The 17,049-nt window shown below is 38.3% G+C and overlaps 1 protein-coding gene across 4 annotated transcripts in view; it reads left to right on the plus strand.

The window, feature by feature from the left end:
• Positions 1 to 17,049, plus strand: part of LOC124643240 (protein grainyhead) — a 96,117-nt gene continuing 79,068 nt past the window's right edge. Inside the window, exons 1-2 of one of the 4 annotated variants that reach the window (XM_047182329.1) lie at positions 1 to 432; positions 2,411 to 3,046. In XM_047182329.1, the coding sequence (XP_047038285.1) occupies positions 2,508 to 3,046 (539 nt within the window). In that variant the 5' untranslated portion in view covers positions 1 to 432; positions 2,411 to 2,507. Of the gene's footprint in view, positions 433 to 524; positions 727 to 2,410; positions 3,047 to 17,049 lie in introns of those variants that run through there. The other 3 variants (XM_047182173.1, XM_047182402.1, XM_047182250.1) reach the window with 3 other exon arrangements.

The raw sequence follows: 17,049 nt of genomic DNA on the forward strand, positions 1-17,049 counted from the left end.
CGGCGTTCCTCGCCCCGGGCGCTGCTGCCGCCGCCGCCGCCTGCCCGGCGTACTCAGTTACAACGAGTTAAAAGTTCCAAGAGGACATAGAACAAATACTGTTAGACTCATCTTCTCCACCCAATATGTCTAGTGTATTGCATGCTGATGAATAAATATTTTAGTATCGACTTGAATTCTTTCAAGGAGCCACCCTGGGCAACGTCCTCGAGTAGGAGGGCCAGCAGGCACGGAAGATAAATTCGTCGTTTTGGTGCGTGCGAGAGCGCGGCGCGGGCGGAGCGGGGAGGCGCGGGGGCGGCGGCGCCGGCCTGCGGAGGCTGCTGCGCTCAGAGCACCTGCGCCCGCGCTCCGTAGCGCCGCTCGCCGCGTGCTCGTGTACCCGCGCCCGCGCACCGGCCCGCGCCGCACAGCGTCGTGACGCCGCCCACGGTATGTGAAACGCCGGTGGCGCGTCGGGGTCGGGCGGCAGCGCGTCCGCCACTGCGCTGCGCCGCTTGCTGGCGCAGTCGGTTGCGCCGCCCGGCCGGTTTTGTAATTTCGCCTGGCGGGCCGTGACGTCACGAGACTAGTTTGACGCGCGTGCGTGACGGCCTGTGCCAGGACGCTCGCGCCGCTGCCGCCCCCGACCTTAGGACCAGTGCAATGACGTGCCCGCTTGTCTCTTCTGCTAGAGTTGTTAGTGATAACGATAGTGCATCTGTTTTCACACCACTTGATTCAATGGTTTGTTAAGATGTCCACTTTAATATTTTTCGTCACTTATTGTTTTGACGTTTCGCATGAGCGACCGTATTTCTTTTTTGTAGTCAAATGTCTGAGTATGTACTCAATTAAAATGTTTTCAATTCTCGTGTCTATAACGTAAACGTGTGTGTAGTTCGTGTACGCTAGAGTACAGTCATGACCAATTCACTTCTGCGTGTGAGTAAATTATGTGCGCTTATGTCTTGTAACGACGTGTTCGGCGAGCTTCATCTGTCCATGTGTGCGCGCGCACACTTTGACGACTCGGCTCAGCTCAGCGGCAGAGCCTTTTTGTAATTTTATTTTTCCTCCTTCAGTTCACCGATGTAATGCTCCTCGCAAGCAATTTTTCGATTGGACAAAGATGGTGCCTTTACTTAATGCACAAAGCCCGATGTCATTATTCATGCAAAATATATAAACACCTATAGTAAACCTAAATTGAGTTATTGGTTATAAAAGTTTGAACTATTATTGTGATTTATCATATAAATACATAGGATAGGTGTAATGTGAGACTACAATAAAGATTATATTGACTTGTTTATTACAACAGTTTGTGATATTACTTTTTGAGGGTAGGTACTGACTGCTTAATATGTGTTATAAATTTAGGTACTTATCCAGTATGATTAAGCCAACATACCTATTTATATAGTTTATAAATGATTATATCAGGTAGCTTTAAATGTCATGTTAATTATTATTTACTACTGATGAAGTTTAAATACCTACAAATGTACTGTGAATAAAGTTTCATTTCATAAAGAGACAAAGAGTAAAGTTTTATATCGTGAAAAATTCCTTATTGCACAGTCGTATTAAAGGTATACAGTATAAATAATATATTATATATAGTACCAACTCATACGCTGGTCACTTTCAAGCTAGCGTGTCGGCCATATCTTCGTCTCGCTCGCGCTCTCAGGCTCCGTAGAAATGCACCGAGAACTCAGTATCCCTCTCAGTACCTACAGCTTCTGAACCAATACGATTCTTTTTGTCTTTTTACAGACCGACAACGATAGCTAGATTTAGTGTATTCGGTAGTCGAGTGTATGCGTCTGTAAGTCTGTCTGTGTTTTATATTCTCATAAATTCGGTAAATGATATCAAATCAATTGTCTGTTTTGGTGCTGTGATATGACTGCTATCAAGGTTTTTGACGAGACGTCAGTAAGAATACTGTGGCACCTGTACTTACGTTTCGCCGTAACTGATTTGTTTGTAAATAATTGTTTACTGACAAGTTTGACAAGCACGTGGATACAATAGTTACCAGTTTGTACCGTTCGGTGGTGCGTCTCGTTTGGTACGGCGCCGGCCGGAGCAGGGGGCTGCTGAACAAGTTCGGGCGCTTCTCGGCGATCAGGTGCCACTTGATACTCGTTCTTTTCTAACTGGATTTGAATCAGCTGTTATTGCTTGCCCTTGGCATCTATGATACGCGGTCGATGCTAGGAACCTATTTACGATATATTTCGAACAAGAATTAGGCTGGTCTGTTTGTGCCTATTATTGAAATTATTTATTCATACTAAGCATCTTTAAATAGGTTAATGCGTTTTATGAAATATTCTAGAGACAAGCGGGCAAGTAAAAGGTTTACTAGTTTTAGTGAATTCATTGAATGTCATAGAATTTACACGAGATATTTTTTCAGAAATTGAAGTCATTGGAGTCGAGTGTTGAGCGGGGTGCTCCAGTTCGGAGCCTCCGCCCTCACGAAGACGTCGCCTACCGTGTCTCGGTACGGCGGTATGTCCGCGTCGGCGTCGCCGTGCGAGGAGCGCGCGCGCTCGCCCCGCGCCGGCGCGTCGCCCGCGTCCGCGCCGCGCTCGCCCGCGCCCGCGCACGCCGTGCTCGCCACCATGACGCCCGTGCAGCCCGCGCACGACTACTACCCCCACAAAGTCGAGATGGACTCCGATGATGGTTACCCTCCAGAGGCGCACTCCTACCGCCACTCACCCCACGAGTTAGCAGCATATGCAACCGATAGCAAAGTACCAGTGCAGCCCGACGTCTACGACCAAGGAATGGAGTCTATGGACGAGAAGACTCCTATAGATTTAATTTATGAGGATGAGAAGCAAACTGTCATATATACTACGACCCCGGATCAGAAGCGCGTGGAGATGATTAGCGGGCAGCTGGACGACGGACAGCTAGTGAGCAGCGGCGGACAGCTGGTGGACGGCGGCGTGTCCGTGGTGGTGGGCGCGCCCGGACAGCCCACCGTGCTCGTGCTGGCTGACCACGTCGTCGACGAGCTCGGACAAGTCATCACTATACCCAGGTAACCATCACTCTTCTCTCACTCTTCATCCTTCATACGTTCACAGTATTTTTTTCAAACATAAGCAAGCCGTTATTTAAATATTACACAAAAATTTAAAGTTTCTTTAACTATGCTATACTTTAACATTTTTATAGGTACCTAAATATTATCGAACTTTGTCTAAAATGGTATTTCCATAAACACCGATGTTACGTATCGTATTTTATAGCTTCGTGTTTATGAGATTATATGGAAATATTGTGCTGCCTCTGTTGCCAGGTGTCTTTGATAGTGGGAAATTCCAATACAGTCGCATATTGGAATTCCATCACCGGGTAAAATATATTTGATATTTATCATGTTTTTGGTAATATGTTGGAAACGACATTGTACATCCCTAAAAGAATATACATTGATTTTGTTACTGCTGCGTGGTATATGTCAGTTATGGACAACAAGTCATGTTTACTATTACCGAAAAGTTTAGTGTCCAGCATTAGCGCCCAATTTCAGCTTACAGCCATAACGGGGTCAAATTAATTCATTAACGTGTTAGCATTAGCACTTGATCGTGGCGATTAGGGTAGTTTACAACTGATTGTGTGTGCAAGTGTGTGGAGTTGAAAGAATGAGGTGTCGGAGGTCCAGTGCCGAGTGTAACGGTTGTGCGCGTTAGGAGCGCGCGTGTGGGCGGAGCGACGCGCTCACCTTGAACTTGCCGCGAGAGCCGCGTCCGCGCCGGCCAGCGCGCCCCACACCCGCACCACGATGCTGCGAGCTTGCCAATTGCCATTGTATGGACCCTGGCCATTATAATATAATCATAACAATGTTGCTGTACTGTTCAATGATATTTTATAGCTTAACCTTTGCACAACGCGAAGATATGGGTAGCGATGTTACAAGCATTAGTTCAGCAAAGTACATCGTTACGTTAGGCCTGAAAGCAAGTAACCGATAACCTAATCGAGGGAAACTTTAAAAGAAAGCCCATGAATTGTAGGAAATGTCATTTATGGTCCACAGGGTTTGGATAAAAAAATATGAATGATGGACATTACCGTTCAGATGACTGATAAGATGTGGTTGAAATCATTCGGATGAAATAAAAAAGAAGCAAATCATATTTTATCCCATTCAACAGCACATGCACGGTCCCAGTACCAACGAATCTTACTCGAACTACATATAAATTAAGAACCTATTTGTTTTTTTTTTTAATTTTGATTCAACTTTTATTCACGCGACAGATATTAAAAAGCCCCTACAGTGTAATTGGCAAGAGCTACTAGCTTTAAAAGTTTTTAATTAAAAAAAAAATGCCTAACATACTCACTCAATATCATCTTCTTTCTATTGTTAATCTAGATCGTTAATAATGAATAATAAGCCACAGAGTCGTGATTACACTCGTAGTGGCGGTTGGCGAGTTCAGCGTAATTGTCGCAAAAAGCCCGCGCCATGTGCTTGCATGTCATTCATATCGCATGACGTTCGTCTACATCTCGCCGCAACTACTCAAATTAGTTACGTCTGTTTGCTGCCCAGACGAGTTTCATAAGCGGCACCTGTGTATTAGTTTATTCTAATGTAGAAATAATACGCAGACACGCTATAACGATGTAACACGGTACCTCGAACATTATGCGTGCACTATCGATCAACACTCTAATAAGACTTTGTTTCAGGGAGAACGTATTGAAATTAGTGTTCATTCCTTGTCTTAGTTCGTAGATTAATATAAAGCATGATTTCATTCTTTAAACAGCTTACATAGTAGGTTACGTAAGTAAATCTTGATACTGAACGCTTACAGAACGCCGCCGAAGCAGCTACGTCACTGTTTCAACACTTTAAGGCATTCGAACGGCTGTCCGTAACTGTCTCCCGACTAAAATCACTTACCATAATCAACTCTTCCACTAGCTAATCTATAAATTATAGATATGTTATCTCTCTCTACAACCAGTTTTCGGAATATATTAAGAAAATGGACTTAAAAATAGGAGGGAATCTATTCTATGAGATATCGTGCGTGAGAATAGCGTGTGGATTGACCAGATACGTTTTTTTTATATAATTGGTTTGATTTACTTAAAAGCAGTTTGATTTTAAACAAAACTATAAACATCCGAATTGAGAAACACCTTTTTGGTAAATCGGTTAAAAACTTAGAATACATATTTTTAAAATTAAAATTCTTACGAATTCTTATTTGTGACTTTTAAAAATATTGTTTTCGAAAAGGAAGATTGTGGTAGTGCCTCAGCTTATTGTTCATATTATAACAAACATTCTGTTCTGTATCGGGTTTCTGAAAAACATATGAAATATCGATCTTTATACTTAATCATGATGTAGTTTTAAGAGTATTAAGTTGATAAGGGAATTTAAAACGGGAGAGCTGTAAGTAAAAATGAATAAATAAGCTCGATATGGATTGGTAAGTGATAAAAACTCGGCTGAATCGTTTAGGATGGAGCGAGAGGCTGCGAGCCTCACCCGGCGCGCCTCCAACACTTTAATGATGACTTTTTGTTGCATCGCGGCGCGCAGCAGGAGCGGCTCGCGGGTCTATAACCACTACTATACATATAGACATGTTCGATCATGTGTGCACGTTGTAGGCAAGAAATCATTTAGTATATAATCCTATATACTATCGAGCAATATTTGACTTAAATAGCCTTTAATTCAGGTTAATTTCCCACGTTCCCTTACGTGTTACATGAGTTAGTGAACAATATTTTCAATATTTGGTTGTTGGCTACGTCGTCCAGCATTACGCTGCATGGCATCAGGACCGCGGCATCTCATGGCTTGGAGCGCACGAGGCGACAGGCGGCACCCCCCCCACCCCGCGCCCCGCACCCCGCGCCCCGCGTCCCGCCTCAGCCTTATTTTATTGCCTCGCGCTCTGCGGCGAGCCCTCGAGATGAGCTTACCATCGCCCGGCTTCTCGCCCCAATCATTATTTAATGTAATTATTTGGCCAGTAAACTGCTTTTTTTGGAAATCATAACAGTTATGTAGACTTTTTATCGGGCGGCTTTGCCTTTAGTTGGTTTCACGTTTGTGCCATATCGTGTGCATTGTGACGGCTTACATTCCTTAGTGTAATTTTTTAAACAGATTTTTAATAGTCAAGTAGTATCCCCATCCCATCCTCCGAGCCTTTTAGCAACTATGTTGGGGTCTTAATAGTCAAGTAATATATGTATAAAGGGTATAATTTTCAGTCCCTAAAAGTGCTCGTGATTCTTTTGATCTGATTTACAATCTTTTGATTTACAATCGTTGTGCGTACACGTATGAGCATGCTATATATTGATTCATCAGATAGAACGATAAAGTGCAATACTTACAAGTAGAGCGATGTAACACATGAGTACATTTTATATAAAGTATACTCGTGTGATAAAAGAAAACGCGTTATACACGACATTTAAACAAAAGTGTACAAGTGTAGTTCTATTAAGTAAAGCTATATGGTATCATCATCATCTCAGCCATAGTACTCAGCCATAGGCCTCCCCCTTAGATCTCCACAGATACCTGTCGGAGGCAATATGGTATACTTATTGTTTTTTGTGGTGTCATGGGGGAACTTTCCATTTAATAATCTACTTTCCAAGATTTGTTTAAAATCAGTTCAGTAGATTTGAAACCAACCTCTATAATAAGGTTCTTACTTATTGAAGAATTATGTATTTATTTGTATATTTATAAAACTGTTCATTATAATATGCGAGAAAATTCGTTGGTTTACAGCAAATGATCGGCCGGTGTACTATGTTGGCTAAAGAGGAGTCAATAAACTCGTGAAAGCGCGAGATATTAAAGCTCTTAGCAAAAGACATCAACGGGCGCGCGCCCTCTCCCGTAGCGCGAGCGTTTCGTAGCACTACGGTCACAATTTGAATTTTCTGTTTTATTTTTTTTTCTTTTTAAAAAGACTGTGGGAAAGCGTCATGTTAAAATTTCGATGTATGTAACCGATTTTTTGATAATTTTTCAAAATGTTTTTCTTATACAATCGGCTAAAACAACATGTGTTATACAAAACACAGAAATAACACTCTCAGTTTACATTAGATATACCACATATTGAATAGTCACTGTTCAAACTCAAAGTTCAGTGTGTCCTTTAAAAATTAACGATCATCCTTTCTACCTGATGCCGCTGTCCGAGTGCAAATAAAAAACGGTTTCCCCGCGTAAAGGGTTCACTTCCCATCACATGGAGGTTGAAGGTACCCGCACGCACACACAGGCACGTACTACACACACGAGCACACGTTGCTATGTAACTTTAGGCACCGACGAGCCAGCGTCCGACAGAAATCTCGACGGGGGATAAAATTTCTTCAGAACTAAAGAACAGTGTGGATCGATCGATCGAAACGTTTATAGGAATTACATTGAAAATAATCTCAATGACTACTGAGGCTTTATAAATAATGATGACGTAACTTCAGATAAAATGTATCAATATGATATAAAATTTCCACAACTTTTTGTCGATGACGCATATTGTTGATATTCATTCGTAAATTAAGTCTCTTTTTGTCAAAAATAAGATTTTTAAAAGGTCACAAGTAGGCATATTTGTAGTATATCAGTAAATTGAAACAAACAACGTGCAAGGTTGTTCATGGGCGCATACAATCACAATATTTTTTTTTTATGAAGTCAATGATTTTCGAAAGGGAACCCATCCACACCCAGAAGTAGATAAATATTTCATTCTTTTTTTGTAACCACGACTACACAACGGCGAATCCATTATAGGATTTTATTATCTTACATCAAGGTTCGGAATTGAACATCAACGGAGTATGGGAACTGTTTGGTGTATAAATTTCACTTCTATGGCACTATGGTTTAAGGCTGAGAATACACGCAAGGTTCAGAAGGGAAGTTAAATATTCATAGAGATATGCAACTTTTTTTTGTGAGTTCGGGGATTCCTTTGTGGTTATCCTCTTAGTCGGTCGTGGCCACAGTCGGTCCCGTTGTTTACCCTTTGTATATAGTGATTGCGCCGATAATTAAACGTGGTCTTATTCAAGACTGACCAATTAATACTAAAGTCGTTTTTAAATACATTCCATTTAAAGGCCGTTGTTTGTTTTTATCGTAACTAATTTAAAACCAGTTTGTTTGTGACAATCTCACTTTAACATCTGAAGAGATGATGGTCGTGTCGTGGTTTTACTTGGTAATTAATAAAACACACAAATATTCTGGAACAATTTTTTTTGTTGGTATTGAAAAGGCTTTTATTACAATACGATACAATATTTAATAATAAAAATAATGGATCGTCTTAGAATTAATTGTACAAAGCAACGCGTCTATTATTTCAGGCATCGAGTAAAGCGTATTCATAATGATGGTCGTTATTATTTGTGCTCAGTCATGATTTAGGTACGCTAAGGCTTGGGGCCTCCTGTAGCGCCAGCAAAATGCTTATTTGGCTTTGAGGTCGATCGATCAATGTATTACAATTTTATTTTACATCAACATTCTCGAAACTTACGAGGCGTGGCTCTCTGTTAATTAGAATGTTTCTGTAAATTGCGGCGCGACTTTTCTGTTTGATTGCGCTTGTAAATCAACAATGTGCTGTAAGATCATCTGATACCATTCTTAGCTACGTCAATGTAATAGTCAATGGGTGTTGGCTTTGTTCAACAACAAACCTATGTGACTGTCTACAGTTGAGCTGAACTTTAATGTTGAGTTACAATTATGAGATAACAATGATTATCACTGACAATCACCTAATTGTTGCGTCAATATATCGACTATTTTGTTTTTAATTCTTTCCCAAGACCACTTAACTATTTCAAAATGATTAACCAACTTTGCATAGATAGGTATCTATAATCATTGAGTCGTAAAATCGGAGAAACTGTTTATTCATCACATTGACATGGTGTGCACACACACAATGAAACATTGTGGATGAGTGTGTGAAGCCCGCCAGTGTGTTGTAGCTTATTAGTGTGACAAGGACGGAGCATGGTATTGATCTGCGTGACAGAGAGGAACGGACGTCAACAAGGCTAGCTTTACCTTATAAGTATATGAATGTACGTTTTTATTAACTTGATTCGTTATACGGCTTGCCATTATAATAATATATGGGTACATATAATCACAATTCAGTCCAATTTTAAGATTGCCGTCTTACAAAAAATATAAAATAAATGCATATTATTTTTTGGTTGTCGTTTTTATTGATACATAATCAAAAAGTTATACAGGTAAATTAATATTTTTATTAAATAACAGCCAATTGGATAAAATACTTGAAATCATAACGACTAATTCTTCGAGCGCTAGCGAATCTTCAAATAGTTTTATTTTCGTTATTATTCTGATTGAGTGAACTTTAAGCTTTTGACTGTTAACCACGTAAGTGTTTATGTTCTTCAGAACTTCTACACTGAAGTCATTTCATGCCTTTATTTGGCTGCAGCGGCAGCGATTAGTAAACTGTACGAAATGTACGGCTAAACCAACTTTATCATATACATAGTTACAGAGAAGCAGTAATCCTAGTGCTATGTTACCAGCATACTCTTAATTATGATATTTTCTTAAGAGATTCCATTGACGTGGTCAGTTATGAGGCCAATGTTCTGCAGTGGACGTTTATGGGCTGATATGACATCACGCTGCAGTGTTAGCTACCTAGGCTTATAGTGTCTCTATGTAGATCATTAGAACCTCGACGGTTTTATAACTAGAATCTTTTACTGCATAGCTTCGAATCAATGAGACATTGAGCACAACAGTTATTTGTACTTTTAGTATGCTCAAGAATATAAAAGAAAAATCTGCCTAGCCTAACCAAGTGTGGGGTTGGTTGGCAGTAAGTCTGACACCAGTCAAACCAAGGGGTATTGGGTTGCCCGGGTTTCTGGGTTGAGGAGGTCAGGAAGGGCAGTCGCTCCTTGTAAAGCGTTGGTACTCAGCTACATCCGGTTAAACTGGAAGCAGACCCCAACATAGTTGGGAAAAAGACTCGGACAGTTTCACTGAATGCAGTTTAGTGTTTTACATGGTGTGACTGTCTACCTTACCGTCTCACCTCCAGAACCTGGTTCCCCGGACAACCCAATATACCTTGCCTTCCAAAACACGGAGAAACTTGTCATGATATATTTAAAAAATCGAGACAATATTTCGTAAGTCTTAAATCAATGAAACTGTGTTTTTAACAACATTTATAGATGAGTCATATTAAATGCCACAAATGGTCAATGCATTTACAAAGTAATTAAGCAAATTAGCATTTCGGCGATGTTAATTTAGAGTCGATAGTTAAATAACCATTTGTGAAAACAATTTCATTCTTGAATACATCTATTATCCCGTGTTGGTCAAGAAGTATTTTTACATTTTATAATTCAAATGTGAGCTTAACAAAATATAGGATTGCTTTGAGTTATAGCTGCCATAAATATCTTACTATAATTTGTTCGATGAAATAGGAATCTGACCGCGACGTCGCCGCGTCAGCTCATTAAAATTATTATTAATAGTCTCCTGCGAATGTCTTTCTGTCGACAATTTGGTAAAACATATTTTTCGTTTTATATTGCTCCAGAGGGATTGCTTGTGCATCATATTACTACAGTAACAGGTGCTAACGAATATCGTAAGATTTTCTTATTAGCTCGATAAATAGGTTACATACGTAACAATTTTGGTGATAAGATTAAAGTCATTTTAAATTACATAGTTTGAAAGCTCTGTGGTACCCCTTGTACCACAGAGCTTTCATTCGTCATCTCGACACACTTAACTCACCACGAATGTGTCCACTTGGTGTACTTGGTGTACAGTACAAGTAGGGTAGCTTAAGTTGTAGGTACTTCAAGTCTTGTTTTCCCATTCGTCTTTAATCAATAGCGTACCTGTATGTAATATGTACCTGTATTAACGACACTCCAAAAGAACATAATGTTACATAACACACACACATCAAACTCATAAAAAATGATAAAAATAAAACAAACCAGAGTCTCGAGCTCCCATAAGCGTAAATTGTGTTTATCTGACAAAGATAGCATTAAGTGCGTAATAACTGTTAATTAGGAAAAAGCTGTATAAACCTATTCACTGCTTTATACATCTTTTTCCAATTTGTACATCCGCATCGTAAATACCATTATACCAGCAGTTTCGACCGCTCTTATATTTTATGTACAATAAAGAAGCGTGCAAGCAAGCAGGGCTACTTTAGTCCATTGTAAATATTTCTGAGAGATATTTCAAAACGTAACTTATGACGCTGAGTCTTGTAAATATGTGTAAACTTATACCAATGATTAGTAGTCAGTGACTTTGGCACAGTCATAATGTACAGCGCGGTAAAAGTGCACAACTTATTATATTTTCAATGAAGATATAATCCATAGGAGATTATCATTACAGAATTTATACGAAAGATTGATATATCAATAGCTCCATTGAATGCAAACCTACCATTTAAGTCAGTCAAAAATGGTCTTTTGTAGTAGATATATAAAAGTATATAAATAATGAGAATATTATAATAATTAATGTGAGGAGTTTCTTTACTATTCATATTAGGTTAGAGATTTGAAAGATGTTAATGGTACCATTATCTTGAAATTAATGTTCGTGATATTCTTTTCATAAAATATTTTTTTTCTGATCGTATAATTAATACACGAAATTGGTCAATTATATTAATGGCAACACATAATTATGTTTTGTCTGAATTTATGCTTACCGATAATAAACATCACTGATGTTGCGGCTGTAATCACAGTTTTCGACGTTACAACTTGAGATATATTTCTACTCTGAATAGAGGAAATATATGATTTAAACTAGACACTTGAAACTATTTACGGAATAATAATATGCTGTGTGATAGCATACACTAAACTATTTCCATTTCCTGTAGCACGTGTTATGCTAAATTTGAACTGTAAATTGATGTTAATGTAATGCATTTCTGATACCGTTTCATAATTATTGCGTTTGTATCTATTTTACAATTCCCGTGGACAGCTAACATAAACTATTCGTTATCTGTGTAATTGGAACTCGATAAAGGCGGCAAAAATATATGTAAATTGTTGGCGCAGCGTAGGTAAAATGCAGGGAATGACTTTATACTTCAACTGAGCTTTTACATTTATGAGATTTCACCTGAAATAATGTTGCCACTTATCGTATACACATTTTTATATTTATTCTATAAATACCTGCATTTTGAAAAAATAACAAAAACATTAACTTGTATGTCATGTATCTTTTGAGATATGATCTTTCTCTTGGAAACCCCCGAGGTCGTTATGAATTTTATAAGTTAATGTTAAATAAATTTTGGAAATAACGTAATCAATTTCTCCCGTCTTGTAAAACATGCACGCGAGAATAATTGATTTGCAAGGGAAATAAAAATGTTGAAGATTGTTAGTTAAAATTGTTGAACGTTCCAAGGTATAGCAATGAACCTTATCTAACGTAAGCGTAGGCGATTGTATATGTAATTATATCTAAATATGAACTAATGGGTACCGTGGTCGTGCCGTGGTCGTGCCGCGGTCAATTTAATAGTTGATCGATGTCCGCTAATTGTATACAGTAGGAATATTTTTATAAAAAACTCTTGTAAACTATACATACTTTGTATGTTAGTAGATAATGCAGTCATAGATGAGGAGTACCTAACTAGAATAATTGATATTCAGCAGATCTATGTCAGATTATCAGCGATAGTATAGTGTGGTTTACTATAAAACTATCTTTACGCTAAATAGACTTCTTTGTAATTACTTATTCGTACAACATATGTAGATGAATGAATTCAGGAAGTTTATTTTTGATCAACATATTATTTCTAGCTAATAGATGATAAGCCAATACTTTTTTGTCTTACAATGAAAATGAAATATCTCACCAGGAATCAATAAATAACAAAAAGAAACAATAGTAAAAATGAATCTGCCAAGTATTTAATTGAGTGTTATTGTTGGGTGTGTGGCAGGACTTTAAGGTTATATTACATTCTCTCAGATAGGTCGACCTCGAGAGCAGGGTGTATGGCCGGGGTCCGAACTTACGACGACATTGTGGCAAGGACCGAGGCAAGGGCGCGCCTCTCACTCGCGCATACGATACGTCACTTCAATGTTTTCGGATGCCGGTGTAATTATAAAAGTAATCGATACTGCAGGACTCGTCAAGAATTAATGACATTTACGCATGTTTTTTAGTCTGAAATATTGAGTTCCATTTTCATGTAAAAACAGTTGCTAGGGCTGCCAGCGTTTTTAACCGCATTTTATCTTGTGACATGGTTGTAAATATCTACTTATTTATTAGGGTTCCTAACTAAAATAGTCATACATATTGAAAGTTTATGACGATCTTTCAGACAAAACTGAGATTAGGTACTTTGGTAAAGTCAATAATATTTAGTATGAAATGCAATATAAATGTGTTTTTAAGGTAAACAAACGCTGAAAGAAGTAAATAAAAATTTTCTTATTGCTCACAGTTACCAAATTTTTCAGGTAGATCTTAAATACAATATGGTTACATTCATTAGTGGATTTGATTCATCAATTACAAGTTCAATCTTTATGATAATCTTTTTAAGTATAATCTTTATTACGGACTAAGAAAAGACGTTAACAAATCTCAATTGTATAGAAAATTATAAATCAAAAACGTTTTGTTAGAAGACCGCTAACCATGCCATAAAGTACGTTTATTTTAACGTTAGTAGTTCATCTTACAATAAATACGGAATGTGCTTCCTTCACAGCCATCGTTAGTCCGTTTGTCCAATACTTGGATTTCGTATCGTTTATGTAATATATCGGGCTTTCAGTATATTATACTATTTTGTATATATCAATGGCTAAGTATGCCTTTAATTTACCGTTAATTGTTAAATAAATTCAATGTTTTTAAGCACGTCAATACAAAAGAATGTTTAAAGTTTTTATCGGCTACCTACTTGGTAAAGATAAAGTTTATCTTTTAAATTGAATGCAATCTATGGATGGACGTTGTGTTGGATCATTAAGCGAATACTTCAAGAGCATAAAAAAAGGAAACCTCAAGGAGCAATATGGAAGGTTTTTTGTGTGGCGCAGTGGGTTCCGTACGCGCCACCGCCGCACATACAAGGAGTTGCGATCCACCACGTCCGCTGCGCCGCGATGTAAATGATCCCCTTGAATAATGTATCCCTTTCCCGGCCATCTCTCTCCTACCACCAGCGTATAAGGCACACGACAATCAACCGTTACTTCTAACAGCTTTCCTTCTATGCGAGCTCATAATGAAGTAAGCAAATTGTCGATGTGATTGAGTACTTTCTGCTTTTATGAAATATGTTTACAAGTCTTGTCCCTGTGGCCAGAGTTCTTCAGCAAGCAACAACTGTGTGCTAATGGCAACCTTTGCTAAAGGCACGTGTTACATCCGAAGTCAAACAAAATCTATGAGCCAGGTGTGAAGTTTATTATTATGTAAGTGTAATAATTTCGCGTCACGTCATCTCCAGTCATAAGTTCATGGCCTTTGTGGGGCTTCGGTGTTACATTGTTAGTTCGTCTGTTGTTATTCTGATTTATGAATTAAAAAATATATAGTAATCCATGAGGGCGTAAGACGGCTTTAATTAGGTTCCTTGAAGTAGTTTCATTAAGATGGAGACCAGCTGAAACTCAAGTACTTCGTTTTGAGCCTAGAAACTTTATAAGTAGCGTATAAATATTCTAACAGCGATATAGGTTATTATGAAACTTAGTAAATAAAACCGTCCATGATCTCAGCGAGTCGCTATTTAGTGTAGGTTCACACTGACTCATTTTTGGTTGCGGAAAACGAATTCGTTATTTTACTACATCGCACAATAACCAAGCTCATTTTATTTTATCATTAGTAGAACTATACGTGAGTACTCAAATTACACAAATAATTACAGAGGCAGTTAATTGCAGCACCTTAATTAATAGTTATTGAAAAAACCGCATTTGTTTATGAATATACGTCCATTCGTGACGTTCGCTTACGGAATGCTCTATCATTTAATTAGTATTGCAGAAAAGCTTTATAGGTAATGGTTGGACATGACTTGAATTGATTATATGACGCATGCAGTTGCCCTTAAAAAGCATCTGGCTCGTCTAGAATTAAGAGGCTGTATGCCCTAGGAGCGGGCCAGAATACCGTCGGTGTCGCATTAGATACAGCCAAGACATTGTATTGAGATTCAAGTACAAATGATTGTATACTCTATTGTTGTTTTCATTGATACCAAAATTGCAGAGTGTTTTGTTGGGCTTGGCGCGCGAGCGGGTCACGACTGACGCGCACGCGCGTTCGTGACCTTGCCGCGCGCGCCTCGCAGAGGTCACACTCTTGTGTTGATGCGCTTGTGCTCTATGCCACGCTTTCCATATTTCCAAGCGCATCTTATAGCAACAGCGAACAATCTATGGGACATGATCTTCTTGGTATCAGACCTATAATTACCTGTAAAGTAACATGCTTATAGCTTTATTACATTAGCTATTACCCTCAATGTCACTCGCATCCTGAAGGAACTACGTTATATAATGCACCCTGAACGATTATTACGTTTCCTCAGATTAAGTGCTTTCCATGACATAGTTACGTAACGCGTCATCTTTGAAAAGGATAACTGACTTAAATTATAAAAATTAAGGGCAAGCTAGATGTTGATATGCAATTTTAAGCCATTTCTTTGTCCTTTTTGTTTATTCGAAATTACGCGTGGGTCTGTAATATTATAATAAGAAAATTGTTATTCCGATGTCTGGACACTATGGTAATTATCGTACCTTATTTGTAGTTAAGTGGTTTCAATTAATTTAGCTTCCAGCAGTTCCGGGTCGGTTACCTACCTTACATTGTTAGGTATATTTAGTAACAATATCTGAAGAATGGTGCTACTGATATTTAACTCGCATTATAAGAAATTATAGCTGTACTTGCAATACCGAAGTGACATATTTACGCGAATAATAGGAGAAAAGGCTCTGGCGGAGGAATGAGAATTGCCGCCATAACAGGGCTTTGCGCACTTTCTCCAGTCGAGGCTCTCACTCGGTGAGTCGGTGCACCCTTTAAAGAGTACAGTTAGCGCGAACACTATAAACAATTATCAATTAATTATATTGACTGCATCATTTATTAGTTTAACGTGTGGATTTGATAACATCTCACTAAATATCATGTTACATTGCCCATAAAGGACAATACACTTAGATGACAAGGGTTTAAAATGTTAGCGTATAAATAAAGATGTATTCAAATAGGTTTTTTATTGTGTACTGAGTGAATCATTGTTGATTATCGTTAACATATTATTGCTGTTATACGGAACTAAAAGTACCGTATGTAAGTTGTCTATGAGTAATATACCTACTTATTGTGAAGAGTCACGTGAACTTTACAGAAATACGATAAAAATACTTCGAAACAAATGTAGTCAATTATAATTTTGTTAACAAATTATAACAAATTAGGTACTAAATTGATTGCGGAAATGTGTCATTAGTTGTGGATGTCATCTTTTAGTAAATGCGAACTTGCTTAACAATTTCGCAATGAGTAAATGCGGTGCGAAACTAATTAAGTGGAAGGAAGTTACGTTTCTGCTGCAGGTATGTACCTGTTACGCTACGTGACATTCTTAGGAGGACGTCATACCGTATTCAGTCATGCCTATCTGCTTTTAACTTTTTTTCGCAATACTTTTCAAAATGTATAACGAAGGAAAATTTTTGTGTAGACTAAAGCTTCTCTATGTCAAGCAAATAAGCCTGATTTTCAGCTGTCCTGAAATCTTGCCCGCTGCTATAAAAATTATCTATGAAATTATACTTAATTACTTGTTTTGTTTCTATGTTTAAATCAAATCTTTTGAACGACTGTCAATGGTCATTATCATTATAAAACACACCTACACAACAAAACAATTAAACGTT

The sequence above is a fragment of the Helicoverpa zea genome, chromosome 1 (genome assembly GCF_022581195.2).
Source record: "Helicoverpa zea isolate HzStark_Cry1AcR chromosome 1, ilHelZeax1.1, whole genome shotgun sequence".
In the NCBI taxonomy this organism is placed as follows: Eukaryota; Metazoa; Arthropoda; class Insecta; order Lepidoptera; family Noctuidae; genus Helicoverpa; species Helicoverpa zea.